Source organism: Moschus berezovskii, chromosome 9 (genome assembly GCF_049115385.1).
Source record: "Moschus berezovskii isolate FMDL1 chromosome 9, NW_MosBer_1.0, whole genome shotgun sequence".
NCBI classification, from domain to species: domain Eukaryota; kingdom Metazoa; phylum Chordata; class Mammalia; order Artiodactyla; family Moschidae; genus Moschus; species Moschus berezovskii.
In genome coordinates, this window is record NC_142468.1 from 94,721,684 (window position 1) to 94,748,925 (window position 27,242).

General features: G+C 37.3%; 1 protein-coding gene across 3 annotated transcripts in view; it reads left to right on the forward strand.

Moving 5' to 3' along the window:
- Positions 1-25,917, forward strand: part of ARIH1 (ariadne RBR E3 ubiquitin protein ligase 1) — a 106,895-nt gene extending 80,978 nt beyond the window's left edge. For all 3 annotated transcript variants that reach the window (XM_055437118.2, XM_055437119.2, XM_055437120.2), the window contains 8 exons: positions 1,142-1,248; positions 5,030-5,072; positions 5,595-5,666; positions 8,683-8,813; positions 12,587-12,644; positions 18,404-18,664; positions 19,688-19,800; positions 20,755-25,917. In XM_055437118.2, the coding sequence (XP_055293093.1) occupies positions 1,142-1,248; positions 5,030-5,072; positions 5,595-5,666; positions 8,683-8,813; positions 12,587-12,644; positions 18,404-18,664; positions 19,688-19,800; positions 20,755-20,839 (870 nt within the window). In that variant the 3' untranslated portion in view covers positions 20,840-25,917. The remainder of the gene's footprint in view (positions 1-1,141; positions 1,249-5,029; positions 5,073-5,594; positions 5,667-8,682; positions 8,814-12,586; positions 12,645-18,403; positions 18,665-19,687; positions 19,801-20,754) is intronic.
- Positions 25,918-27,242: the final 1,325 nt, after the last annotated feature.

The window sequence follows — 27,242 nt, forward strand, 5'->3', positions numbered from 1 at the left end:
AGGTTTATTTGAACACGCCCATGTATTCTATGACTGCTTTTGTGCTACGGTAGCAGAGTTGAGTAGTTGCTAAAGAATGGCCCATGGAGCCAAATATATCTACTCTCTGGCTTCATGTGGAAGAAGTTTGCCAGGCCCTGTGTAAGAGCATGATTGTAACTTGGAATTTCACTTCTAGAAAGCAATTTTAATTTTTATTAGCAGTTAAACTGAAGGTCTTCTAGAAATAGCAATTTTAAGGAATTATACATTTTTTAAAATGGTCAATAAACTTGAATTCTGATGGAGTGTTCCTTGAGCAGTGTTTTGTCCCATAATAAAAATATATCAAAAGTTATATTTCTTTTGAAGAACTAAAATGCAACCATTGCTGTGGTTTAGGAACTGGTTTTTGGTTTTAGAAGAACTTTTTATGGTCAAAGAGAGAAATTCCATGTGTATTCTTTAGCTTGTTTCATATAGCATATGAACTCCTTCCCTGAGTAGAAGCATTATCTTATTTTTTTGCATCTTATAAAATTGCCCTGAAATAGAACCATACACAAATTGATGTTTGATATGGATGTTCATTGGAGGGACTGATGCTAAAGCTGAAACTCCAATACTTTGGCCACCTCATGCGACGAGTTGACTCACTGGAAAAGACTCTGATGCTGGGAAAGGTTGGGGGCGGGAGGAGGAGGGGACGACGGAGAATGAGATGGCTGGATGGCATCACCGACTCTGTGGACATGAGTTTGAGTGTACTCCGGGAGTTGGTGATGGACAGGGAGGCCTGGCGTGCTGTGATTCATGGGGTCGCGGAGAGTCGGACACGACTGAGCGACTGAACTGAACTGAACTGAACTGAATGATCACATAATGGTGATCATTTATTTTAAAGTTTCTCAGTGGGATTTTAAAGATAGAACAAGAGATAGTTTATAATTCAGGTATTCAAGTGATCTATAATCTTAGAAAAACAGTACATCCAAAAGCATTGCTTTAAAAGACTATTGATAACAGGGTTTTATATGCTTGTGACACCATCCACACTTTATGATAGTGAGGAAGTAGTATACATAATTGCATGGTGTACTGGGACATCTTGCATCATGATTTAATTTGCTGTCATTTTTAAATTTTCTAACTTGTATTTCAGTGCAATCGACTGTTAAAGTGGTGTCCTGCCCCAGACTGCCACCATGTTGTTAAAGTTCAATATCCTGATGCTAAACCTGTTCGCTGCAAATGTGGGCGCCAGTTTTGGTAAGCAGGTGATTTCCTAAATTGGAGTAGTACACATAGCTTTTCTATTTATTTTTGGTAGTGAAATAGAAAACTTTCTTTACCTCAGGTAGGTGAGTGATAACTAATTTTAAATAGCATATATTTCTTTTAAATAAAACTTAGCTTAAAAAGTCTCATATCTTAAGATAATTTTTCCTCTTTCTATGTTGCTATATGTTTTGGATTTATTTTCTTATGGGAAAAAAAGGTGCAACTATAATCACTTTTCCTTGTATCCTCCATTGGCACATATATAGGAGCAAACCTAAAGATCTGGGACAAGAACTCAGTTCTCATTTCTGATTAACTGCTTATTTTGTTACATTGTTTTTCGTTCCCTTATGGTTCATGATTTGTTTTTAGACTATCTCTTAGGAAATACAGAGTTCAGTTCAGTCGCGTCCGACTCTTTGCGACCCCATGAATCACAACACGCCAGGCCTCCCTGTCCATCACCAACTCTGGAGTTCACTCAAACTCATGTCCATCGAGCTGGTGATGCCATCCAGCCATCTCAATCTCTGTCGTCCCCTTCTCCTCCTGCCCCCCATCCCTTCCATCATCAGAGTCTTTTCTAGTGAGTCAACTCTTCGAATGAGGTGGCCAAAGTATTGGAGTTTCAGCTTTAGCATCAGTCCTTCCAGTGAACACCCAGGACTGATCTCCTTTAGAATGGACTGGTTGGATCTCCTTGCAGTACAAGGGACTCTCAAGAGTCTTCTCCAATACCACAGTTCAAAAGCATCAATTCTTTGGCGCTCAGCTTTCTTCACAGTCCAACTCTCACAGCCATACGTGACCACTGGAAACACCATAGCCTTGACTAGACGGACCTTGGTTGCAAAGTAATGTCTCTGCTTTTCAATATGCTATCTAGGTTGGTCATAACTTTCCTTCCAGGGAGTAAGTGTCTTTTAATTTCATGGCTGCAATCAGCATCTGCAGTGATTTTGGAGCCCAGAAAAATAAAGTCTGACACTGTTTCCACTGTTTGTCCATGTGTTTTCCATGAAGTGATGGGACCAGATGCCATGATCTTTGTTTTCTGAATGTTGAGCTTCAAGCCAACTTTTTCACTCTCCTCTTTCACTTTCATCAAGAGGCTTTTGAGTTCCTCTTCACTTTCTGCCATAAGGGTGGTGTCATCTGCATATCTGAGGTTATTGATATTTCTCCAGGCAATCTTGATTCCAGCTTGTGCTTCTTCCAGCCCAGCGTTTCTCATGATGTACTCTGTTGCTAAGTAACTTCAGTCATGTCCCACTCTGTGCTACCCCATAGATATACTCTGCATATAAGTTAAATAAGCAGGGTGACAATATTCAGCCTTGACGTACTCCTTTTCCTATCTGGAACCAATCTGTTGTTCCATGTCCAGTTCTAACTGTTACTTCCTGATCTGCATATAGGTTTCTCAAGAGGCAGGTCAGGTGGTCTGGTATTCCCATCTCTTGAAGAATTTTCCACAGTTTATTGTGATCCACACATTCAAAGGCTTTGGCATAGTCAATGAAGCAGAAAGAGATGTTTTTCTGAAACTCTTGCTGTCTCCATGATCCAGCGGATGTTGGCAATTTGATCTCTGGTTCCTCTGCCTTTTCTAAAACCAGCTTGAACATCTGGAAGTTCATGGTTCACGTATTGCTGAAGCGGTGTTTTTAATTTCCTTTGTTCTGATGAGTTTAATCTTGGTCCTAAAAAATAGTAGGTAAATTTGGAAAGATAAAACTTGGTTGCTTAGATGTTGTTGAAATCTTTTAGATGTTGATTAGATCTTTTTTAACTAAGATTTTTCTCTGGGGCTTCTGGCCACAGCTTTTTTGGTAACCTGGATTCTTGAAGTAGCATAGCCTTTGAATTCTTGGTTCAACTTAGCAGGGAATTTCCATTACCACACATTCGACACCATTCCTTTATGGATCTTTTAGGAGTGAGAAGCTGTTCAAACCAAGGGGCTCTATAACTAGCAAATACACATTTTATTGGTTTTCCATATCATTCCTTTTTTGTTGTTTTGTTTCTGTTTTGGTCATGGGTACGCAGTTTGTGGGATCGTAGTTCCCTGACTAGGGTTTGAACCCACGCCCTTGGCAGTGAGAGGATGGAGTCCTAACCACTGGCCCTCTAGGGAATTTGCTCTGTATCGTTCTTTTTTTCCTCCAAACAGCAATAGAATTAGTCTTAGCATCATTAATACTAAATATTTCCCAAAAGAAGAAGTAAACTCACAGAGATTAAGTTTGTGTAAAATACATGCTATTTTGGTGAAGGTTATAAGTTATCATTTCAGAATTTACTCTGTAGAGTGTGTGGAGTCTTAATTCCTTCTCTGCTTTCGAATATATTTTGTGTATGAAGTATTTCAAATACAGATTTAGTATAGAGAATAACAGCAATACTTAAATACTTTAAAGTGACAACCCACCTTAATCAAAATCAGTTTGTTTTTGTCAAGAAATAAAACATGAAAGATATATTTGAAGCTTCTTGTTCCCTTCTCTATTCCATACCCTGTCTTCTTTTTCGGAAGTAACCATTATCCTGGCTTCATTTAAACTGAGAGCGCTTTATTTTTCTAATTTGCAAAGGATTTTTGGCATTCCCAAAGTACTTGATTACCTAATTAATCAGCCATTCCACGGTTATTTTTTTTCACAAGCATTTGTTTTTATTCTCCGTAGTAGTGTTAGTTGCTCAGTTGTGTCTGATTCTTTGTGACCCCATGTACTTGAGCCTGCCACGCTCCTCTGTCTATGGGATTTTCAGGCAAGAATACTGGAGTGGGTTGCTGTTTTCTTCTCCAGGGGATCTTGCTGATCTAGGGATAGAACCAGGGTCTCCAGCGTTGCAGGCAGACTCTTTACCATCTGAGCCACGAGGGGAGTGTTTATTCTTAATTTATACTTTTTAAACTAATACATACACCATGTTCCTAGAAAGCAGAAAGGAATTAGCAGTTAATATAGTCTTAGAGAATATGTAGTCATCATCTTTTGCTTTATACCTTGTTTGGTACACTTTACTAGGCTGAGGTTCATTCATTTGTTTGGGTCTTGCAAAAATATGTGACCTGTTTGTTTCCCACATATTGCTTACTGTGCTTTAGTCCTTAAGTATAGAACTACTATACAAAGTCAGACTAACTCTTCGTTTGGAATGTTAAATAAAATATTTAATATGTGCCTATGAAGCATTGGTTGAAATTTAAGTTCAGATTATTGAACATGATTTCATTTTAGTTCAGTTAGACAGTGGTTGCAGCAAGGAAGTACACATATTAAAAACTATTAGAAAAATACAGCTCTAACTAAACTGATTGTATTGTCTTAACAGTTTGGTCTGGAGAAGGGCATGGCAGCCCACTCCAGTATTCTAGCCTGAAGAATCCCCATGGACAGAGGAGCCTGGTGGACCACAGTCCATGGGGTTGCAAAGAGTCGGGCACAACCAAGTGACTAAGCACACATTACACAACAGTTTGGTAGCTATTTAGATAGTCATTTATTCTGTAATTGTCATGATAAAATGTCTTCATCCTTCAAGTCATTTCTTCATTTCACACACAAACACTCAGTATGTGCTGGCCCTAGTACTACATGCTAAATAAATTACTACAGAATAAAATAGACATGATTCCTGTCCTTGTATTTGTCACTAGAAACTGGTGAAAGTACTGAGGTACTGTAAAGCATGAAGTTGTTTGTTTGTTTACTCACAGTAGGTAGGACTTAATTCTTTTAACTCTTGTGTCACTTAACAGCTTTAACTGTGGAGAAAATTGGCATGACCCTGTTAAATGTAAGGTGAGTTTGCCTGGCATTTTCATTTTTAAATAAGGTAGTAAGTACTTCTAAGACTTGATGACTTTAAGTCACAGCCCACATGTTGTTATTTATTCATTAGTAGTTGGAACATGGTATTTTGTCCTTTTTATTTCAGGTGATCTTTGCAAATATTCAGGGAACACTCCTTAGGAATAGAGTCATCTCCTGATTTATCAGGATAATGAGGGTTAAGGTACCTCCCTTGGAGAACTTTATAATTAGCTAAGGGGAATGACATACCTTGCAGCTGGGCTTCTTGTTGAACTCTAGGTTCACCACTTACCTGCAGCCAGAGAAATTCCTCCTTTGGTTGATTTTTTTTTTTTTTTAATGTATCTGGACTGTAAATGAGAATCACAGGATTTTTTGGTTTAAAAGGAAGTAAATTCAGTGATAATCCTATCCTTTGGCTTTTACAGTTAAGCTTGAGTATATTATGTTGATGTAATTTGCTATCCTTAAGTCTTTTGTTGTGCTCTAACAGTTCTTGTTTTCAAACAGTGGTTGAAGAAGTGGATTAAAAAGTGTGATGATGACAGTGAAACCTCTAATTGGATTGCAGCCAACACAAAGGTTGGTATCTTCCTTCAGTAAACCCTTGGTATTGAAACTGATAAGAATAGGTGTATCAACTTCAAAAGCAGTAAGTTTACCTACTAAAGGGCCTTGTTTTCCCTTTTATTTGATTAGTTTACTTTTTGTTTTCAGAATGATTGCCTATTAATAATTTTCCTTTGTTTTACTGTTTGAGTTTGTTTTATTGAATACTTTACTGTAGTATGCGTAGTACTCTGCTTTAGTTTTCTTCCATCAGAAAAGTAGTGGTTGCTTAATCAGTTTTGTACCCTGGGGTTTGATAGTATCTTTTCATGTAAATTCTTGGCTGCCTTCTAGTATACCAATGTAGAGTTTACTGCATATAGCCGCCCCCCCCCCCTTTTTAACTAGGCTATATTTCTGCCCCTTAAAATCTCCAGGTTTTAACTTTTAAGGAGTTATTCTTTAGGGCAGTATCAAACCAGAGTAAATGAGTAACTTCATTATGTAACTGAACTGGGCTTAACAAATTGAATGTTTTTAACATGTTAAACTTCCAAAATATGATTTACTAAAAGACTTGATTCCTGAGAAATGGAAACTTAAGGATAACATGAGTATCCTTTGTTTTGGGGGGTTTATTTTTTGATTCATTGGTTGTGATACTAGTTTCAAAGTTCAGTATCTTTATGACATAAACCACGTCTTAAACCCTAGAGGAATGTCTTACAAATGCAGATACACTTGAACACTCTTCTTTTCTGTCCCTAAGTGGTAAGCATTTGAATCCAAACTGTGTACCCAGCCAGTTTTTTGTAGGAAATTGTATAAACATCCAATCTTATGTCCTATCTGAATAGGAAGTGACTTTGAGTGGTGAACAATAGTGTTATTCATGGGCTGTTTATTTTTATTGTTGTCCTTCACATATGATGATGATGCATTAAAGAATATTCAGTCATTTGACCAGAGTTGGTTATAACTTTGCAGTCTTCCATCACTCAATCATGGGATGATGATAAGAATAAGGAGTGCTTAAATGATGGCCAGCACATGATTTTATGCCACCAATACTCTGCTCTACCCCAAAAGATTAAAACATGTGTACGTTTCTGTCTCCCAGAAAGCACTGGCAACAGAACCGTCCTGTTGCATAAAACGAATACCCACATCTTTGGGGAATGTAGTTTTGAAATTAGCATTTCTATGTCTCTGAAACCAGCATGATAAGCATACCTTATGGCACTTAAGAAAACCTTACTACGATATCAGAAAGTGGTTGCTTTTTTATTTTTTTAAAAATATCCTGTTACTCAAGCATTCTTCTTAAAAAATTGAAGATTTCTGCACCAGAAATGTTTATTAAAGTCCTAGATCCTTAAATATGCTGTCAGATTAGTATTTAAAATAGAGCAATTGTATTTTCCCTAAGTAGTTTGATTATAAACTACCCTCTTCTGCATCTGGAAAAATCCCTACATACTCTAAATCCCCAAGATATTTAAAATAGGGAGTATAGGTTTGAATATGTTTGACTTTGTGTAGAGGGTAGATTATTAAGTAAGAATGGCAATTTGTAATAATAGATTTATCTAGTTGGAAGTTTTGAGAGGAAACTGAGGGTTTTTCCCTCTGGAGACATTTCAGAAGCTTATTTTTGTTGCTGCTACTGCTGCTAAGTCACTTCAGTCGTGTCCGACTCTGTGTGACCCCATAGACGGAAGCCCACCAGGCTCCCCCGTCCCTGGGATTCTCCAGGCAAGAACACTGGAGTGGGTTGCCATTTCCTTCTCCAATGTGTGAAAGTGAAAAGTGAAAGTGAAGTCGCTCAGTCGTGTCCGACCCTTAGCGACCCCACGGACTGCAGCCTACCAGGCTCCTCCATCCATGGGATTTTCTAGGCAATAGTACTGGAGTGGCTTGCCATTGCCTTATTTTTGTTACTAGCTCCTTAAACAGATTTGCAAGTTGTTGGTATATTAAGAAATCAATACTATTTAGTTAATTATAGCCAAGAAATACAGAATGAAACATATTTTAGGCCTGAAATTTGCTTCTTTGGAAAGATGGTAGTATTTTTTATGTGAGTGACTTCAAAAATCTGATGGTATTGACCTCTTTTGAATTACTATAGTTTGTGGACAGTGAAGTCTATTCACTTTAGCTGAATTGTACAAATATTATGTTGGGTGATACTTTCCTCCCTTTATGGGAGTAATAGACATCAGCACAAAAACATATAGCAAAAATCCAAACTTTACATCTTATTTATAGTTTTATTAAAAATAATGAGTAAGTTTCATTCTCTAAATTTTTCAAGAGGAAAAACATTAGATGTGCCCACAGGGTAATGACTTTGGCTCATTAGCAACCAAGAAAATGATACAGACTTGAGCAGGGGGATGTAATCTCTGCAGCACTGTTGTAAAGGAACCACAGTGAAAAGATTTTAACAAGGGTATTTGGCAGAAGAAAGTTGGAAATTCAGTAGCCACGAAAAGAATTATCAGTCTTGCTTGCCTGACTCTTAAGGCCAAATTACTTGGGTTAGAATCCTAACTCTATCGTTTGGTACTTGTATAACCTTGGATTAATTTCTTTAACATTTTCTCTTAGTTTATTCATCTGGTGAATGGAAATAGGAGTAAGACGACTATAAGGATTATGAGTTACTGCATATAGAACACTGAGAACAGTGTATGGGATACAGGAAGTATTCAATAATTATTTCCAGATAGCACTAGAACAATATGTTTACAGGAACAAAATATTTAGCCTCTCATAAAACTATTATTACTATGTGTATGGTTAAAAATACTTAAAATGTTTTTGTCCCCCAACCCCACAAAAACAAATCCTTATATTGTCATGCATCTTAAAAACCCATAATAACAACTCATTTTCAATAGTACTGAAGTGTTTGACACTGTTCTAAGTGCTTTACATATATCAATCACAATAAATCACAGTATCAATTTAAAAATGTACCAGATCTAGAACTGGCTTCTCCTCAGTGTAGCATTGACACCAACTTTATAGTTTCTCTTCATAGGAATGTCCCAAATGCCATGTCACAATTGAGAAGGATGGCGGTTGTAATCACATGGTCTGTCGTAACCAGAACTGTAAAGCAGAGTTTTGCTGGGTGTGTCTTGGCCCTTGGGAACCACATGGATCTGCCTGGTAGGTTGGGGAAATGAAGGGAAGAACATGTTCACATAACTATGTGATGTATCTGCCGCATATTATGAATAAGGTTTCTGCCTCATGAAAATCACCCTCTAACTTGGGACTAGATAAATGAATCCAAGGTGTGATCAGTATTAGAAGTGTATGCAAGATATCCAAAGAGAGTTTAATAGGTTTATTTCACAGAGCAGGTAACAACTGAGTTGAACTTTAAGGAAGACTAAGAGTTCCATTTGTTCAAAAAGTGGTAGGAAAAACATTCAGGGCAAAAGGAGTAGCATGAACAAAGGTAGAAGAATGTGATGTATATGACTTACTCAGAAAAGAGTTGTGTTGTCTAATATGTCTCTCAGTCAGTCAGTCAGTTCAGTTGCTCAATCGTGTCCGACTCTCTGCGACCCCATGAATCACAGCACGCCAGGCCTCCCTGTCCATCACCAACTCCCTCCATCGAGTCGGTGATGCCATCCAGCCATCTCATTCTCATATATGTCTCTAGACAATAATTAAAAACTAAGAGACTTGGCAGAACCCAATCCACAGTTGTGTTTTAGTTATCCTACATGCCATTAGACAAAAAAATTTGTCCCAAACTTTAAGAACTGGAAAATTACCCAATGAAATCCAGAGTTTTAGCATTCATTGAAACATAAGAACATACCTGCATTTCTGTTTGGCAAAAAGTCACCTGGAATTGGTTGGTTGCTTTTTAGATGGAGGCTTTACTGCAGTTTAATGTTTTCCCTAAGACCAAAGCTTATTGGCATTTGTGTGTCTTATGATGGCACATTTGGTAGTGATACATACCTTTGTTCCCTGAATGTTTCTTATCATGCATGTGGGGAAAATGCAAGTTAGATTAAGGATGTCCTGTTGCATTTTTCTCAAAACAAGAAAAATGGGAGCTAGTGTGTCTCCTGGTAAATATGAAAATATTTCTGGGTGTTATAATATGCAGATTGCCCTTTTCACTAGCTTATGTTATTTGCATTTGTCTCCTGTTGGTGTTTGAGTTTATGGCTCCTCAAATTGTGGGGAATGGGAAAACAGAAAGTAGACTGGAACCAGAAGTATTTTGGACAGTTATCAGAAGTATTTTAACTAAGGTAACAACGTTTTATCTATAGTTTAGATGAGAATGCTCTGTATTAGGTGCTTTCCGTACCTTATCTGGACATTGTGACTGCTTTGTAGAGAGTGGGTGGGAGGGGAAAATTTTCGAGCTCAAGACAAGATGAGAATCTGAACTTAAGACAATGGCATGCCTTCCCTTTTAGTTTCTTTGGAATTTTCATTCATTTCGTTAATTAGAGGAATAGTAAGAGTGATTGTCTGAAATTGATTCTAAACTAGGTAAAAACTAATTGGTTAGGTGAAAAAAAAGAAAGTGATTTTACTACTGTCAGAGCCAAGGAAACATATTTGGGGTTTAGGATTGCAAACTGAAGGATTAGAGTGTTCCCGGAAACTAAATTCATTTGAGTGTATATAAACAAGTTCAGTGAAGAGAAGAGGGAGTGAAGGAGAAGTATTAAAGAGACTTTTGTGTGTATGTAAGGAAGTCTCTGATCACAACTCATATTTTAAATGAACTGGGTTGAAAAATGAAAGGGGTACAAAACAAATGACGACTACAGAAGAATGAAGAATGGCCCAGTCCAGGGGGTATCAGAAATGTTGCCTGTATCTTGCCTTTTCCTGTGGCTGACATTGCAAATGAATCCTTGCTGTGCTTTCTTGTTTAAATCTGAAAATATCTTAGAATCTTCAAAATAACATTCCACATAACACTGTCTGTCGTCTCAGTTGGAGATAGAGATGAGTCCTCCTTGCTTCCTTGGCCTTAAAATTCTTAATGTTTGCAGAGTAAAGCCCAAAGTGAGTTGAGGCTTAAAAATATCTAACAAATATCAAAAGGAAAGTTTTTGAGGATATATCAGTTAGGAAGAAAATGTGTTAATCGATAGTGAGAGGAGGCATCTTTAGGCTTATTTGTGAGTAGAATTATTGTTGGTAAGAGAGGATTATTGATCAAGCTGGGGGACAGTTAATGTCTCTTGACTCAGGTGAATTGTGGTCTTCCGTTCCGTTCAGTCGCTCAGTCGTGTCCGGCTCTTTGCGACCCCGTGAACTGTAGCCTACCAGGCTTCTCCGTCCATGGGATTCTCCAGGCAAGAATACTGGCATGGGTTACCATTTCCTTCTTCAGGGGATCTTCCCGACCCAGGGATCGAACCCGGGTCTCCCGCATTGGAGGCAGACGCTTTAACCTCTGAGCCACTAGGGAGGGTTACTTTAAAAACTTTGAGATGCAATCAGTAAGCCACTGTTGGTTGTTTCTGAGTACTGTGGAAAATAGAAAGGTACCTAAGATTGGGAGCAGACAATGTAATTCCAAATTTCCAAAATTTCTGATTCCACAAATTGCATATGAACCATAGTTTGTTTGTTTAGTTTTTCTCTTATGTGAGATTCTAGAATCAAATGGTATTGTTAGGATGATGGATTATGGAATGTTTGGTAGATTTCAGCAAGGTATTTCATTGTGGACTGAGGTTTGTAGCCTAGGCTGTGAACTACAGATGGAGATGTTTGGGAGTACAGGTAATAGATTTGTGTCTTCCTAGTGGAATGCTGTAAGGTTTGCTGAAAGGCTTTGTCCACATCTTTTTTACTCACATAAACTATGTACTGCTTTTTTGTTCAGTTGTATTGATGATTTTCTTGAATTAATATAAAATGTTGTATACATTTTGGGGTTACAGCAAAGAGAGATATTGAATATATAAACCATTTTAATCTTAAAGGATTCAGCAAGCTGGAATAATAAATTCAGTTTAACAAGATTTATGTTAAATTCAAAATTCTTCTAAAAAGGTCATTGTTAAAAAGATTCTGAAGATATGAATTCACTAGTGAAGAGCATGGGTCTCAATTGGCAGAAGGGCATCAGGTTAATTTCCACCTCTGAAACTCTTCTTTTGTGATCTTAAATATGTTGCTTATCTTCTCAAAATTGGATCGTTCATCTGCTCAGTGAGGATAATGATACATATTTCATAAGGTAATTGAGGGGATTAAATGTGATAGTACAGTTAAAGTCCTTAGTAAGTGGATGGAATGTAGTATATGTCAGTTGTGCTCAATGTAGGCTCCCATAAGGTAAAACAGGTAATCAGAAGAAGGAGAAGTGCCCGTCTCACACATCTGCACTGAGTTGCCTTCTCTGGGCAGATTTCCCCTTGCTCCTCATTTTGTATATTGCGTTTCAGGGATTCTCATAAACTGTTAAGAGCATGTAAAGCATATAGCACAGCACTTGTTGCTACATAACAGTCTGTCAGCAGTTGGTTCTCTTTGGTGTATACAAGAGAGGATAACAAGGTGAGTAATCCTGGAAAATTTGAAAATATTTGGCTAAATAACAGACTGTGTAGGAGATGAGATAGTTTCTTTCTTCAAAAAGTGAATTAGAAGTTCAAACTACAGTTGGTAAATGGGAGAATAACAGTGTTTTCCAATGAGTATCAGTAAACTTAATGAGTGGACTACTTCAGGGGGTGGGAAACTGCCTATTACTAATAGAGAACAGACACACTCTTTTGGAAAGGATTCAAACACCAAGGGGCTTTTTTCTTTTCACCTTATTTTGTCTTTGTAAAGGAGAATATTGGCTCTACATAATCGCTAAATCCAGGCTAAAATTCTGTGACTTGTTCCCTTTTCATTGATTTATGGCTTTATGGAATCCTCTTTACTTACTTCAGGTACAACTGTAACCGCTATAATGAGGATGACGCAAAGGCAGCAAGAGACGCACAGGAGGTAAGTACATTTATTTTCAGGTAACGGTTGAACGGGAATGTGCATTGTATGTTGATTAGGGAGTAATTTAGCAAAAGAGTTCAATTCTGAAAGATTTGTCAAAGGATACTTCAGTAAATACTGTGTATCTGTGTACATGTAGAAAGGGAATCTTATGCAAAATACATATTAGGAGTATTCCTATTTATAGACTTGTTTGCATTTAAAATCAGTCTAGTCATATAGCATACTTCCAGGTTTTAATAGTGTTCAGTAGCAAGATTTTCCCTTCCCAGCAAAGAGTCTAAAGAACAGTATTTGTTAAATGGCACTATTTATATTCAGCCTCACTTCTTTTTAATTAATTAATTACTTCATTGTTCATCAAGAAGCTCTAATCATTTTAGGTAACTTGGAATGAACTGTCTTAGGAGGTAGGGATTTCCCTATTACTGAATAAGGAAATAACCCACTTTTATAGAAGAAGGGATTCAAACCCTTGGTATGGATTAGATTCAGTAACACTTTGAGTTCCTTTCAGCCTGGTAATTCTGCCTTAATAGTAGAATTCAAGAATTTAGTCATCCCTTACATTCATATATTCTGTATTGAAATTCCCCATTTCTCCTCCCAGAATCTTTTAAAATGACTTGTCTTGCCAAGATGCAAGCCAGAACATGACTTATTATTATTTCACTTTTCAAAGGCTCCTTTAAAATTTATTTAAATTACTGTAAATACAAAAGAATATATTTACATAACCTAGGCTGTCATATTTCAGATGTTTACAATATTTGTGATCGTTTTAAATGGGGGGGGGAAACTCAGATTATAATGTTGGTTAATATTACTATATTAGCTGTGTTTAAAGTAAAACCAGCTGGACTATTTTAAGCAGCTATGCAACCAAACGAAGAAACCCACAACCAGTGAAACTCAAGTAAAAACTAATAGACAGATAAGTTGTTTGTTGAAGTTAAATTACTGTTGCTAGACTGAGACCCAGAATTTTTGAATTTAGCATTACTGTACTACTACAAGTACCACGTGGTAATTTGTTCTCTCATCAGTTTTCTATATATCAACTATTGCCTTTTCACGCCTACAGTGCATCAAAATTTGATCAGAATTTATTATTAATGTATTTCCTGTCACTTATTCTCAACTCTGGTGCAGTTAAAGTAATATGGCTTGACACCAATTTTAGCCATTTTACAAATGTAAGACCTGAAAGCATTGATTCTCATAAGTTTATTCAGGTGGTCCAGAGTGTTTGTGTTTTCTTCAGGTTATTACCAGATTTTTAATATTTAAAAATTTCCATGGTCTGTTTAAACTAGATCATTTGGCACCCCTACTCCAGTTCCCTCTAGTATCCTTAGACTGTAATTTGAGAAACATCGCCCCATGTAACCTTTGTATAAAAAACTCTACAATGAGAGTGATGCCTTTCCCACCCTCCATTTTGAATTGATCCTCTCTTTCATTTTTATTTAGCTCAGTTTGTCATTACATCTCCTTCTGTTTCAGGTTTGTTTTTAAATCTTAGCTTTCCCCCCGTTCTGGCTTTCTGCTTTTGTCCTAAAGTTTTCTTCTAATTTTGATAATATTTTTTCAGTCCTTAAAGAAATGCTGTTTTTCTCTTATGTAGCATTATATTTTTCCTAATTACCACAGTGGACTTTTAGTTTTTGTGTGCTAAGTCGCTTCAGTGGTGTCCAACTGTTTGCCAAACCATGGACTGTAGCCTGCCAGGCTCCTCTGTTCATGGGGTTCTCCAAGCAGGAATACTGGAGTGGGTTGCCAATTCCTTCTCCAGGGGATCTTCCTGACACATAGATCGAATTTGGGTCTCTTATGTCTCTTGCATTGGCAGGCAGGTTCTTGAGTAGTCTAGCTAGATCTAGCCAGCATTTGCTGACAATGGAAAGTATATAGGTTATCCTTGACCTTACCTGGTAAGTGTTTGGGTGCTGGTAGAATTCCTTTCTGAGATTTCCAGGGAGGGTGGATTATTGGACATAGCTTCTCAGCCCTTTTAACATGTAGATTGTAGACGTTAGATTGCATTATTTTTCTAGGTCATATATATATTAGACTAAACTGAAATCAAGCTGATCCCCTAAGAATTGATGCTTTTGAACTGTGGTGTTGGAGAAGACTTGAGAGTCCCTTGGACTGCAAGGAGATCCAACCAGTCCTTTCTAAAGGAGATCAGTCCTGGGTGTTCATTGGAAGGACTGATGCTAAAGCTGAAACTCCAATACTTTGGCCACCTCATGCGAAGAGTTGACTCACTGGAAAAGACTCTGATGCTGGGAGGGATTGGGGACAGGAGGAGAAGGGGACGACAGAGAATGAGATGACTGAATGGCATCACCGACTTGATGGACATGAGTTTGAGTGAACTCCGGGAGTTGGTGATGGACAGGGAGACCTGGTGTGCTGTGATTCATGGGGTCGCAAAGAGTCAGACATGACTGAGTGACTGAACTGAACTGAACTGATCTTCTGATCCTGTGGGTGTACAGGGAAAGGGGTTTATATGAGGTGACTGTATTTGTTTATTGAGTAGGAGTCATACCTCCCAGAATGGAGAACACCATGGCACACACACCTAGCTTATTCTTTCCTCATTTCCTCTACTTCTGTACTCTGGCCTAGTGTTTTCTGGCAGTTGTAGTTCTTTTTTTTTAAACAGTGGTTCATAGCAGCTTTATTTGTTACAGTCCCAAAGTGGAAGCATCTAAAACTTTCCTTAATTGGTGAATGATTAAACAAACCATGGTAATCCATACTGTAAAATACTATTCAGTGATAACAAAAAATGAACTGTTGATCCACATAGCAATTTAGATGTCACGGGCACTGTGCTGAGTGAAAAAACCAATGTCAACAGATAGCATTCTGTGATCTCTGTCACATGATTCTATTTATGTTTTATTGTTGTTGCTAAGTTGTGTCAGACTCTTTGTGACCCCATGGACTGCAGTGCGCAAGGCTTCCCTGTCCTTCATTATTCCATTCCCTGTGTTTGCTCAGACTCATGTCTCTTGAGTTGGTGGTACTATGCAACCATCTCACCCTCTGTTGCCCGCTTCTCAGCATTTGTAGTTCGTTTGTTTTCCATTTTTAGGCAGTTGTAGCTCTTTAAAAAGTATTAAAAGGTTGGTACACAGTACAGAAAGAACATAGATGGTACTTTTTTCTTTTCTTTTTTTCTTTTCAGTGACCGCACTGTGCGGCTTGTGGGATGTTAGTTTTCCAACTAGGGATTGAACCCGGGTCCCTGGCTGTCAGAGCACAGTCCTAACCACTGGATTGCCAGGGAATTCCCTAAATTTCTTATCTACTAACTTGGAGTCAGTATACTTCTATGAGTGGTCAGGTAGTAAATATTTTCAGCTTTGCAGACTGTACAGTCTGTTCGAGTTACTCAGTTCCGTCCTTCTCCTGTAATGGTTGCTGACTCAGCCGTAGACTTAAAGGAGTGGACATGGCAGTGTTTCAAGTTAACTTTGAAAACAAAAATAGGCAGCAGCTGGATTGCCTACCCATGTTCTAAGCAATCACTTTATTGTTTTGTGTGTTTTTCCAAAGTGTTTTCAGGACATTGCATTTCTCAATCCAGATTCTGGCATTTGATTTAAAAATGGGTATTATTTGCAGTGGTAGTATGGGTGTTTGTTTTTTTTCCATATTGAATTTTAAAATTATTTTAATGATGCAAGCTGTTGGAGAATTCTTAGTCATATTAAGTCCTGTAACATACATTTTAATGCATGATTTAGGTTTTCCATTTCATCTTGGGAATTCAACAGGCTTGAAAATATTAGTGCTTTGTATGGAGGTAAAATGCCAAGTGGATTATTCTCTACATATTCTATTTTTAGAAATAATTGGCATAATTTTATTATGTATAATAATTTCTAATAGCAATACTATTATTTTTATCTAATAATAGATATAATTGTCATAGTATTTTTAGATATGATTGGCATAATTTTCCACTGTGTAAGCATTGATTTAATACCTACCTGACTGCTGAAATAATATGACTTGTGTAGGTTTTTTTTAGGTGTTTCCATGTTGTAAGATACTGGATCATGTGATTGGCTAGTTACGTGGTTCAGAGTTATTAGTGTTTCTGAGCAAGAGACCAAGCATAGGGCCTCGTAGTATCTGTAGTGTTTGTAGGCCTTAGGCATGAGGAGAGGAAGAGGAGAATGGTGGTTAAAGAAAAGAAATACATGTGTGTAGTAAGAAACCCTTCTATAGTAGTTACATTCAACAATCATTTTTTAGATATTAAGTACTAGAGTTATAACAAGATTGCTTTTTTTAAATCTTGTTACGTCTAGTACTTAATATGAAGAAAATGATTTTTTTGGCTGCTTGCGGAATCTTGCTCAAACTCATGTCCATTGAGTTGGTGATGCCATCCAACCATCTCATCCTCTGTCGTCCCCTTCTCCTCCTGCCTTCAGTCTCTCCCCGCATCAGGGTCTTTTCCAGTGAGTCACTTCTTCACATCAGGTGGCCAAAGTATCGGAATTTCAGTGAAGTCTGGCATGCTGCAGTCCAGGGGATCGCAAAGAGTTGGACACAACTGAGCGACTGAACTGAACTGTGGAATCTTAGTTCCCTGACCAGGGATCAAACCCATTCTCCTCTGCAGCGGGAGCTCAAAGTCTTAACTACTGGACCACTGGACAAGTCCCAAGATTACTTTTTAAAAAGTCTATCTCCTTAACATCTACAGTATAATAAGAGAGACCCATGTGAATTATTTTTGCAGTATGATAAACAGTATAAAACAAATTTAGACCTGATATCATATTTTAAAATACTTCATCATATTTTTAATACTTCATGTACTTTAAAAGACTTTTCATAAAACTGTAGTAGTATTTGTTTGTATATTTATTATATGTTATTTTATAATTTTGCTATATATTTATTATATATTTTTGAAGCAGTATTTTGTTAATATATGTTCCAGTGTTCCAGTGTCCCCATTTATCTCATAAACTTTCTTTTATAATTGCTTCAAATGAGGATCCATATAGGTGCACAAGTTGGATGTGATGTTATAATCTGTAGGTCATTTCATGTTTTGGGGCTTTTTTTTTTTCCTTCTTCTTTTGCCATTTATTTGTTGAGGAAAATTAAGTCATTTTTGTGCTGTAGTATTTTTCATATTCTGGATTTCCCAACTGCAACTCCCTGGTTTTATTTAATAGGTTCTTCTATCCCTAAACTTGCTGAAACTGGTGGCTAATTCTCGATACTTGAATTCAGACGATTTGGTGAGGGATGTGGAAAGAACACAGAACCCTTAACTGGTGTTAAATGTACTGTGTTGTTTCTCTTGCGTTATATTAGGTGTTATATGATGTCTGATTGCCTCTCTTTTGTTTTTTACTTTAAAATATTGATGCACCTTATTGCACACTGCAGAACAGAGCTATCCAGTAGAATATTCATAATGATAGAAATGATCTTAATACTACAGTCTGATTGGGTAGACACTGACTGCAGCATGAGAAACTGAGTTTTTAATTTAATAGCCGTATGTGACTGCTTGCTGCTATATTGGGAAGTACAGCTATAGGACATTCAAAAAATATTAAGTAACAGAGGTAGCAATAGATGTCTCTTTGTTCTTGATTTTAGCCTAAATTCCTATTTCATTTCATCAGTAAATATGATATCAGGTTTTGTGTGCCTATAATAAATTTGTTATAATTATGTGACCTTAATTTTTCTTAATGGGACAGAGATCTAGGGCAGCCCTGCAGAGGTACCTGTTCTACTGTAATCGCTATATGAACCACATGCAGAGTCTCCGCTTTGAGCACAAACTATATGCTCAGGTGAAGCAGAAAATGGAAGAGATGCAACAGCACAACATGTCCTGGATTGAGGTGCAGTTCCTGAAGAAAGCAGTTGATGTCCTCTGCCAGTGTCGTGCCACACTCATGTACACTTATGTCTTCGCTTTCTACCTCAAAAAGAATAACCAGTCCATTATCTTTGAGGTAGGAATAGTTACTCAGTGGGTAAAAAACCCACCTGTGTGTCATAGGACTACTTATCTTTTATAGCTAAGAGTTTTAGAGATTATTCTTTGCCCCCGAATGTGGATCAAAAGTTTAATGTTTATTAGGAACAAAAAATTAATGTGTCTTGCTGTAAACTACATTCAGATTGGTGTGGTTTAGCCAGCTAGTGATTAACTGTGCAGGCTCTGGAATTAGTCCTGAATTTGAATCTTGACTTCATCACTTTTTAGCTCTGTTGACTTGAAGCAAATTACTTAACCTCTTCTATATCTCGATTTTAGAATGGGGATAATACTTTTCTAGAAATGTTAAGATGTTTAAGTGAGACAATCCATGTATAATGCTTATGTAACACCAGGAGCATCGTAAGTTCTTTCAAAAGTCTATTCAGGTAAAACTAATAACACGGTATTAGAAGTAAATATGGTGCTTATCTTTTGTGGAGAAATAGTGACTAAAAGGGGGCTTTCAGCAGTAAAGTTTTTTCAAGTAGAGATACTCATTTAAAATCTGTGCATGCAGTATTGATGTGGCTAGATGGATAGATAGTGACTAGCAGATGGGAATTTAGATGGGTAAATGTACAGAACTAGCTATACTAGTAACAGATAACAAAATTTTAATCTTCCATACAGTGTTTTCTGATAAGATTAGGTATCTAGCTAGATATAAAGAATAATGCATTTCTTCAGGCTTTAGCATAATAGTTTTCAGAGCTAGAAGATTTCCAAAAACGTTTTCTTAAGTACTTTCAAATTGTACTTGGTATTCTTCCAGAGGTAATGGATAAATCTTTGGTTCTTTTTATAGTTAAAAAGTTCTCCTGAGAGAAAAAGAAAACAAGTTGTTAGAGGTGGAAGTAATGAAGGACCTTAGAGGTGCAGTTGACCACCTGTGAAAACTGGTGTTGAGTACAGTCTATTAAGGAAGCAGCTAAGATGGTTTATCTGTTAGCTTTCTTTTGAAGGCAGAATTTACTGTATATTCTTCTTCTTGCAGAATAACCAAGCAGATCTAGAGAATGCCACAGAGGTGCTCTCGGGTTACCTCGAACGAGATATTTCCCAAGACTCTCTGCAGGATATAAAGCAGAAAGTACAAGATAAGTACAGGTAAGTTTATTTTTAGTTGTTGAGCAAAAATGTCTGCCACTGGTGATCTGGTATGCCGTAGTGGTGAAGTTAAATGATGGTGAAACTTGGGTTTAGCATATTCAATAACTGAACTGCTGCCATGTTTCTCACAGATTGTGTCTGTCCTTTGGGCATAGGGAGGAAATCAGCCATTTGTCCCACTGGCTGATCCTGCTTCTTCCATGTGGCTTTATCTATGTAGTTATTGCCCTGACAGGAAGAAGGAGCCCAAAAAGGGCAAGTGACTGTTAGGATGAGGGATGAGAATAACATGCTGGCCCTGGCCTTGGGATCCTGTGGATCGTGGCTCTTGGCAAGTGAGCTACCCAGACTTTTTAGATTTGATTTTCCAAGGAGAGATTTACTTTGTCCTAGGGATAGATGATACTTTTAAGAGATGTCACCTCTTAAGTAAAAGATGCAAAATGTTTGCTTTCTCACATAGAACTCTTTCTCCATAAGTTGTTTTCTGGCAAAAGTTGTTTTCTCTTTAATAGTAGTGGAAACCTCTGGGAATTTGCAAGACTTGAAAATTTAGTCCTGAGTAATATTTTCACTTCCCTTAGCCAATTATAGCTACTGCTAGTACTTTAAGATTTTACAGTTGTGAATAAATACCCCCTGAAATTACTTCTTCCTAAAACTGTTTACATACCTGTAGAATGATAAGATTGAATAAGATAATTTCTAAGGCCTTTTTATTGCTCTGGAATTAATTTCCCCAAACTAGAAACTCCAAAAAATACCTTTTTGAAAATAAGAAATTGTCAGGTCTTTACATCTAGACCTAAAAATATGCCTTTTAAAAACAGGAGCTTGGTTCTATGTCTGGATAAACTATAGGGAGCCCTAAAAAACAAGTAAATGCCTCTTTTTTAAAAAAATTATTGGAGGCTGACAACAGGTGTTTTTTTTTTTTCTCTTTGATTACAGATACTGTGAGAGTCGACGAAGGGTTTTGTTACAGCATGTGCATGAAGGCTATGAAAAAGATCTGTGGGAGTACATTGAGGACTGAGAATGGCCCTGCATAAAATGAACTCTGAAAACTTTACCATCTAGAGTGCTCATGCAATTAAAACAAACAAAACAAACACAAACAAGGAGGCACTAAGCCTATTCTGACACCTCTGGTCTGTAGTACCAGAATTCTGTTTTGTTAACGGAAAGTTTAAGTAAATTATATTGTAATAAAAAAAAAAGGTAGATAAACCATTGTACAACAGTATTCTAGGCCGCCAACAAAAGTGTGACAGACACACTAAAAGCCCTCCAACTTTAACTTGTAACGTAGCTTCATTCTCCAAGCTGACTCCTTTTTTTCATTTTCTTTTTCCTGAGTGTAGTACAGTTAAAATTTAAAACTGCTCCTTGACACTGCTTCTCCATGTCCAAACCAGCCATTTTGTTGTACTTTGGTAAAGGACCTCTCCCGTTTCTCCCCTACACATACAGATACACCCACACACACAGACTGTCTCTCTCTCATACCCCAAGGTCATGAGTGAATAATGATTAGTTCCTTGTAAAGAAAATTCTTGGGGCGGGGAAGAGGGTAGGCAGAAAGAGGAATTAAAAAAACAAAAAAAACTTTGTATATGACTTTTAAAACAAGAGGACAACACAGTATTTTTCAAAATTGTATATAGTGCATATGCATGGACAAAGCAAGCGTGGCACGTGTTTGCATAATGTTTAATTACAAAAAATATTTATTCTTTAAAAATCTTCAAGATTATGTCTATTTGCTGTGCATTTTCTTTCAGTTTACTTTATCTTTCCAGGGTTGAGGGTTGGGATAAAAGGTGTGTTGGTTTAGCACCTCTGGAAGACCTAACTAGAGTTCTTTGATTTCCCTTTCCTGAAATTACTTTGCCCTCTCTGGTTTTGATGTATTTGTTGCTGGCCCTGGGTCTCATGCCCAGAATTGCCAGCTCCTGGTCGAGCATAGAGAGGTCAAACTCTGACTAAATGCCTTGGCCTGATAAGGGCTGCAACAGGGAGCTTTGTTGCTGCCATTGAAGAATGACCCAGTCTCCAACCTCATCCCTCTCCACAGCCTCATACATATATGTAAGCCTTTGTGTGCCCATGTCATGCACACAGCTGAAGGCTTCCTAGGCTTCCTGTCACATCCAGAGGAAACATTTCAAAAATTTGTCCCTTTAATTGCTGCTTTGAGCCTTTTAAGATTTTAGTTATGGCTCTTCTCTCACCCCTTCTTTATGTTAGGGTGTCAAATAGGATGTTTTTTCTTTAACTATAAATATAAATAAATAGCCATTCACTTAGATTCAGATTGTGAATTAAAAATGGCAGATACTGAAATTGCTTGTGTGTGTTGCTGTGGGTTCAGTTTGAAGGCAAACATCCTAGAACTTGATATTCCCATCTAGTGCATTTAAATAGAAATCACTGTTTGCTTCTTTTCTATTTGTCAACAGATAGGAGAATTAATAAGGCGTTTTAGCTGTGATGTCCATTTTTATGAAATTTCTACTAAGAGCTATGTTAAAAGTAAAGGGTGGTGGTGGTTTTATTAACTATGTATCTGTTTAGGCCATTCTGGCTGTGGTATTTTTCATCCCTAAATCTGTCAGTTTTATACAGGAGTACAGAGTGAACTAGGCAACTAGATGAGGTCTTAATACTAAATACCACATCTGGCTGAAGGACCTCTTTGTCTTCCTCTAAATGTCTTGCGCCTAGGGAGTGTTTACCTTTTGTGAGGCAGCTTTGTCTGCTCTTGCACCGTACATCTTACTACTCCATTGGGAAGTAGGTTCACTTTCCTCTGGCCTTTTGCCTAAGTTAGGCTTTGCTAAATCAACCCTACTTTTCCTTTTAGAAAAGGTTGTTACATGAGATGTACTTGCAACTGTTCTTTTCCCATCAGAAATCAGTGAATGTTTGCTGAGTATATTATGCTGCTTCCTTAAACCACTTGTCGCTCTAGGATCAACTTTACCTATACCTTTTATCCTCCCCTCCCTTGCCACCTCAGGTGCAAATCTGAACTCAATGTCTGCTTCTTCCTTATTCTCTTCTCCTTCCCTTTCTGTCAACCATTTGATTTTATTTTAAATGACTGCATCAATCTTAAAAGACATTTTTCAAAACTAAGGATTTTTTTTTTTTTTTTAAGAAAGCTTGAATAAGTTCCTTTCCCTGGTAACTTTGAAAAGCAGCCAGAGTTGCTATCTAGATATATGTGGTCCCCTTAAAATGTTTTGTGTATATGTGGTGTTTTAAGAAATATCTTACATGGTTAACTACAGTATCTAGATTTGAGTGTCATAAATCCTTTTTACATGCTCCCCTTACAAGAGGTATCCAGAAACAGTGTGTGTACTTCATAATAACAGCCCCCACCCATGGAAGAACAGTGCTTTTTTAGAGCTGTATTCTAGTTTCAGTGTTGGCATATTACCTGAGGGTATTGCAGTTGTGGGTGCATTCCCTAACATGTATGGATCAAGATGAATTGGACTTTTCCAGTTCAAGCTTTTAACAACTATCTCCATATCTGACAGAACTCCATCAGTTAATCACTTTCTTTGTCAGTAACTTCAGTGATCTCAGCTGGGATAGGTCTTAAGCCATATGATATGACGGCTTCCCTGTTTCATCTTCCTAAGTCTTTCTGTCAGAGGGCTCTTTCATGGTCAGCACCAGGGTCTCCCTTGTCTTTTTGAGGTCTTCTGAAAACTGCATGCATCATTTGAACAATTCATTGAGCAGTAGATGGGCTTAAATAATTTACAATAAAATTGTTGATCCAAAGCGCAGGACTACAAACCACAGTGGTAAAATTGAGTAGCATATATCATCAGACTCTAAATTCTGTGTAATCCGCTGCAACCCAGATTGTATGTGTTTTATGTGTGTTTAAATAAATACATTAAATACACATGTGTATACATACACACAAATATAGCAGATCCAAGACTGACTGACTTGATTTGAAATGGTTGAATCTGCAGTGTAAATTGTGGATCAGCCATGATTAGGAACTGAAATTTAGCATAAGAGAGAAAAGGACTTGGTGTACAAAAATCCCGGTATAGAGCACTTGGGGGATGGGAGGGGGCGGGTTGGTGAGACAATCAGATCGGTAAATTGATTAAATGCTCCTAACCCTGTAATTTTGTGCGTAGAGCACACTGTGCTGTGGAAATAACTGTTCTTAGATTTTCATTGTAACTGGACTGTTCAGGTTGCCCAGAGGGAAAGAACATTCCTAATTCTAATAAAATAAACTTTTATTTTGTTATTCCATTAGTTACTTATGTTTATTTTTATATTAAGAAAAAGACATTGGTGGCCTAAGAGTCACCTATATTATGTGCCTTATTCACTGTTCCTACTTAACATAAAATGTCAAGATTTGGTTCAGTTTCTTTGCAGGGAACTGTGAATGAGACTCTCCCCAACAATAAACTTGGTTAATGAAGCGTTCAGAGCATTTTCTGGAAGCTTTCCAAGTTCTGTGTCTCGACCATTGAATTTAGGTTGCTATTCGTTTTATAACAGTGATATTAGATGTTCAGTAGATCTTTGTCAGTTTGTAGAGATAAAATATTTAAAAGTCATTCTCAAACTTGAAACTCCTTCACATTACTTCCACTTGGTTCACTTTTAGAAGCTGATATCTCCTGCCAGAATGAGGGGAGAGTTGTCCTTTTTAAAGAAGGTCCCAAAGTTGAGATCTTTGTCATTAATATTCAAGGCCAGATTTTAGGACAGTTTAATTTGGTTTTATTTGGATTTATAATTACCAGAGTTCATTTATCACTTATATCTTTAGAACACTTTAACTTGTATCATTGTCTAAAAGAAAGGTAAGATTACTCAACTTGTCAACTACTCAACTAAGATGAAGCAACTTGTCCAAGATTTCACAATTTCTCCTATCTCGAACTTAAGCTTTATTCTTTCTGAGCAGCATCATGCTACCTCCTTGTATCATATTTTGTTAATCTGGTTTCAGAGTGTCGTAGCATTTGATACGGAGAGGTGGTTCTTATCTAATCTGTAGTGTACTTTTGAACCTATCGAAGACTGTATAAATACCTGTTCCTGTTCCTGTTAGAGGAAGGCTACATGCTGCATCTGATCTTTAATTTGCTTTTGCAGGATTTGCAACTAATGTGGCTCTCTGTTTTGCGTCATCATAAAAATCATCCATGGATAGAATAACTCTTCCCATCTTGGTGACTGGGACTAGCATCATGGGAAGACTATTATAAATGATAGTTGAGAGTAGAGTTCAGCATCATTTGATTTGATAAACAGTGGCCAAGTAATTTGCAGTTGTAGGTCTAATTATTTGTTAAATTAATTTCCAGTGTGAAAATTTTTGCATTGTCCATTGGAACTTGTTAGAGAATTTGTTTTATAACTGAAAATGCACAGAAAAGCGTGTTTCCATTTGGTTCTCAGCATTTCTGTGGAACCTGTGAAACTTTTCAGAAAATAAGTAGTGAGAATTAGGGTGAGACCTTGGCTCATTTAGAAACAGGAAAAAGTGTGAACCCCTCATATTTTTTCAGAGTTCTTTGGGGATAAAGTTGGTGTGTTTCTCATTCATTTTAAGGAATTTGTTTCTCCACTTAATTACCCAAGATGAAATAGCTAACTCGGAAATGTTCAACTGGAAATAATCAAATAATGCCTACTGCAGGAGCAGAGGCAGCTGTGGTTGATCTTTTAGCTGTCGCTTTTAGAGTAGCGAAAATATGAGATTTTTTTGAACGACAATTTTTAGACTATGATTAAACTATAGATAATGTTTGTTTAGGGCCATTTTCAGAGTGGAAGCCAATTAGAATATAAATCAGTCACACACTGATAAACATTGCAGCTCTAACAATGCCAAAAGCACAACTTTATTACCACAGTAATCCATGGGTCTCAAGTGATACCAATACAAGAGTCAAACTCAAGATGTCTACAAGAACCAGGTAAATATTTTAATAGCCTGCCCTGGGCTAAGAGGGCTCTGAGAGGATCCTCTCAATTTTGAAATGTTGGTTATTAAAATATTCTTAAATGTGGGTCAGAGAAGAGCTGCACATGGGCCTGTCATTTTCCAAATTGTATTGCAACTAGAAGTCATTGTTCATTTTACACATTTTACACAGATACTTCAAAAGGACAAGCCAAAAAAAAAAAAATCTATGCTTGAGTCTCGCCCCATAGAAATTATGATTTAATTGCTTTGGGTTGTGTCCTGAGCAGTATTAATTTTTAAAGCCACACCCAACCCTGATGCTTGTGCAGTGCCATCTAAGACCCATAGGCAAGGTTGAGTCCATTGATGTAGATACTTACATAGTTGCCAAGAGGAGTATAACTGAGCACTCTATAGTCAGATGGAACAATAGGACTTATGGCAAATTCACAGGCTCAGGAAAGGGCCATGCTGTGTGCCCTAGCTGAGTGGGTTTTGTGGAATGCTGCCTCCTAAGTGTCCAGTGTGAAGTGCCCAGTTTGTTATTTTTGTTGTTACTGGTTTTTTGAGTATGAGTGGTACACCTTGGAGAAAATAAATTCACAAAACCAAAAGTACTGTAGAACTGACAACCTGAATAGAATATTCAAATCAACTGGCAATACGTTTTCTTAGTAAGAGAAAGAACCCTGTCTGGAAGGAGAGTTAGCAAAGGATGTTGGTTAAGCTATCTTTCAAATCAATGCACAATTTCATTTAATCAGTTAAATTCAGAGCACTTGAAAGTCACAAGCTTCTGCTTGGCCATTACTTTTTCATTCTTCTGATCAACTTGTATGTTTTAAGACAGTGTATTTTCTCTTATTTTTATTCTGAGTGTAGTTGGTTCAGTAGAAAGAATATCTGTATTTCTTAGCCACAGTTTTCCCTTTGTAAAATGGGGATAGTGGTGACTCAGACGGTAAAGAATCTGCCTGCAATGTAGGAAACCTGAGTTTGATCCCTGGGTTGGGAAGATCTGGAGAAGGTAATGGCAACCCACTCCACTATTCTTGCCTGGAGAATCCCATGGACAGAGGCGCCTGGCAGGCAACAGTCCCATGAGGTTTCAGAGTCAGACATGAGCAACTAACACTTTGACTTTCAATAGAAGCTATAATTTGAGTGCTTCTTGCCGGATGCCTTACTTAAATTATTTGTATCTTCTAGGCAGCCCTAAAACAAAGTAGGCATTGCTGTCTATTTTATGAGAAGAAAGGTGTCAAGACTAGTAATTCAAACTTTACAGCATTTAATGGTGGTGTCGTGCTTGTCTGATTCCATGTGTTCATTCCGTCATAATGTTTTTTTATAGGAATGTTGTGAGGATCAAAGAAAAGCAATGGGAAAACAAAGCCTATTTTCAACTAATGAGCATACTAGTACTAACTGAGGCAAAAAATAAGGATGCAAAGTTGTCTCATAGACT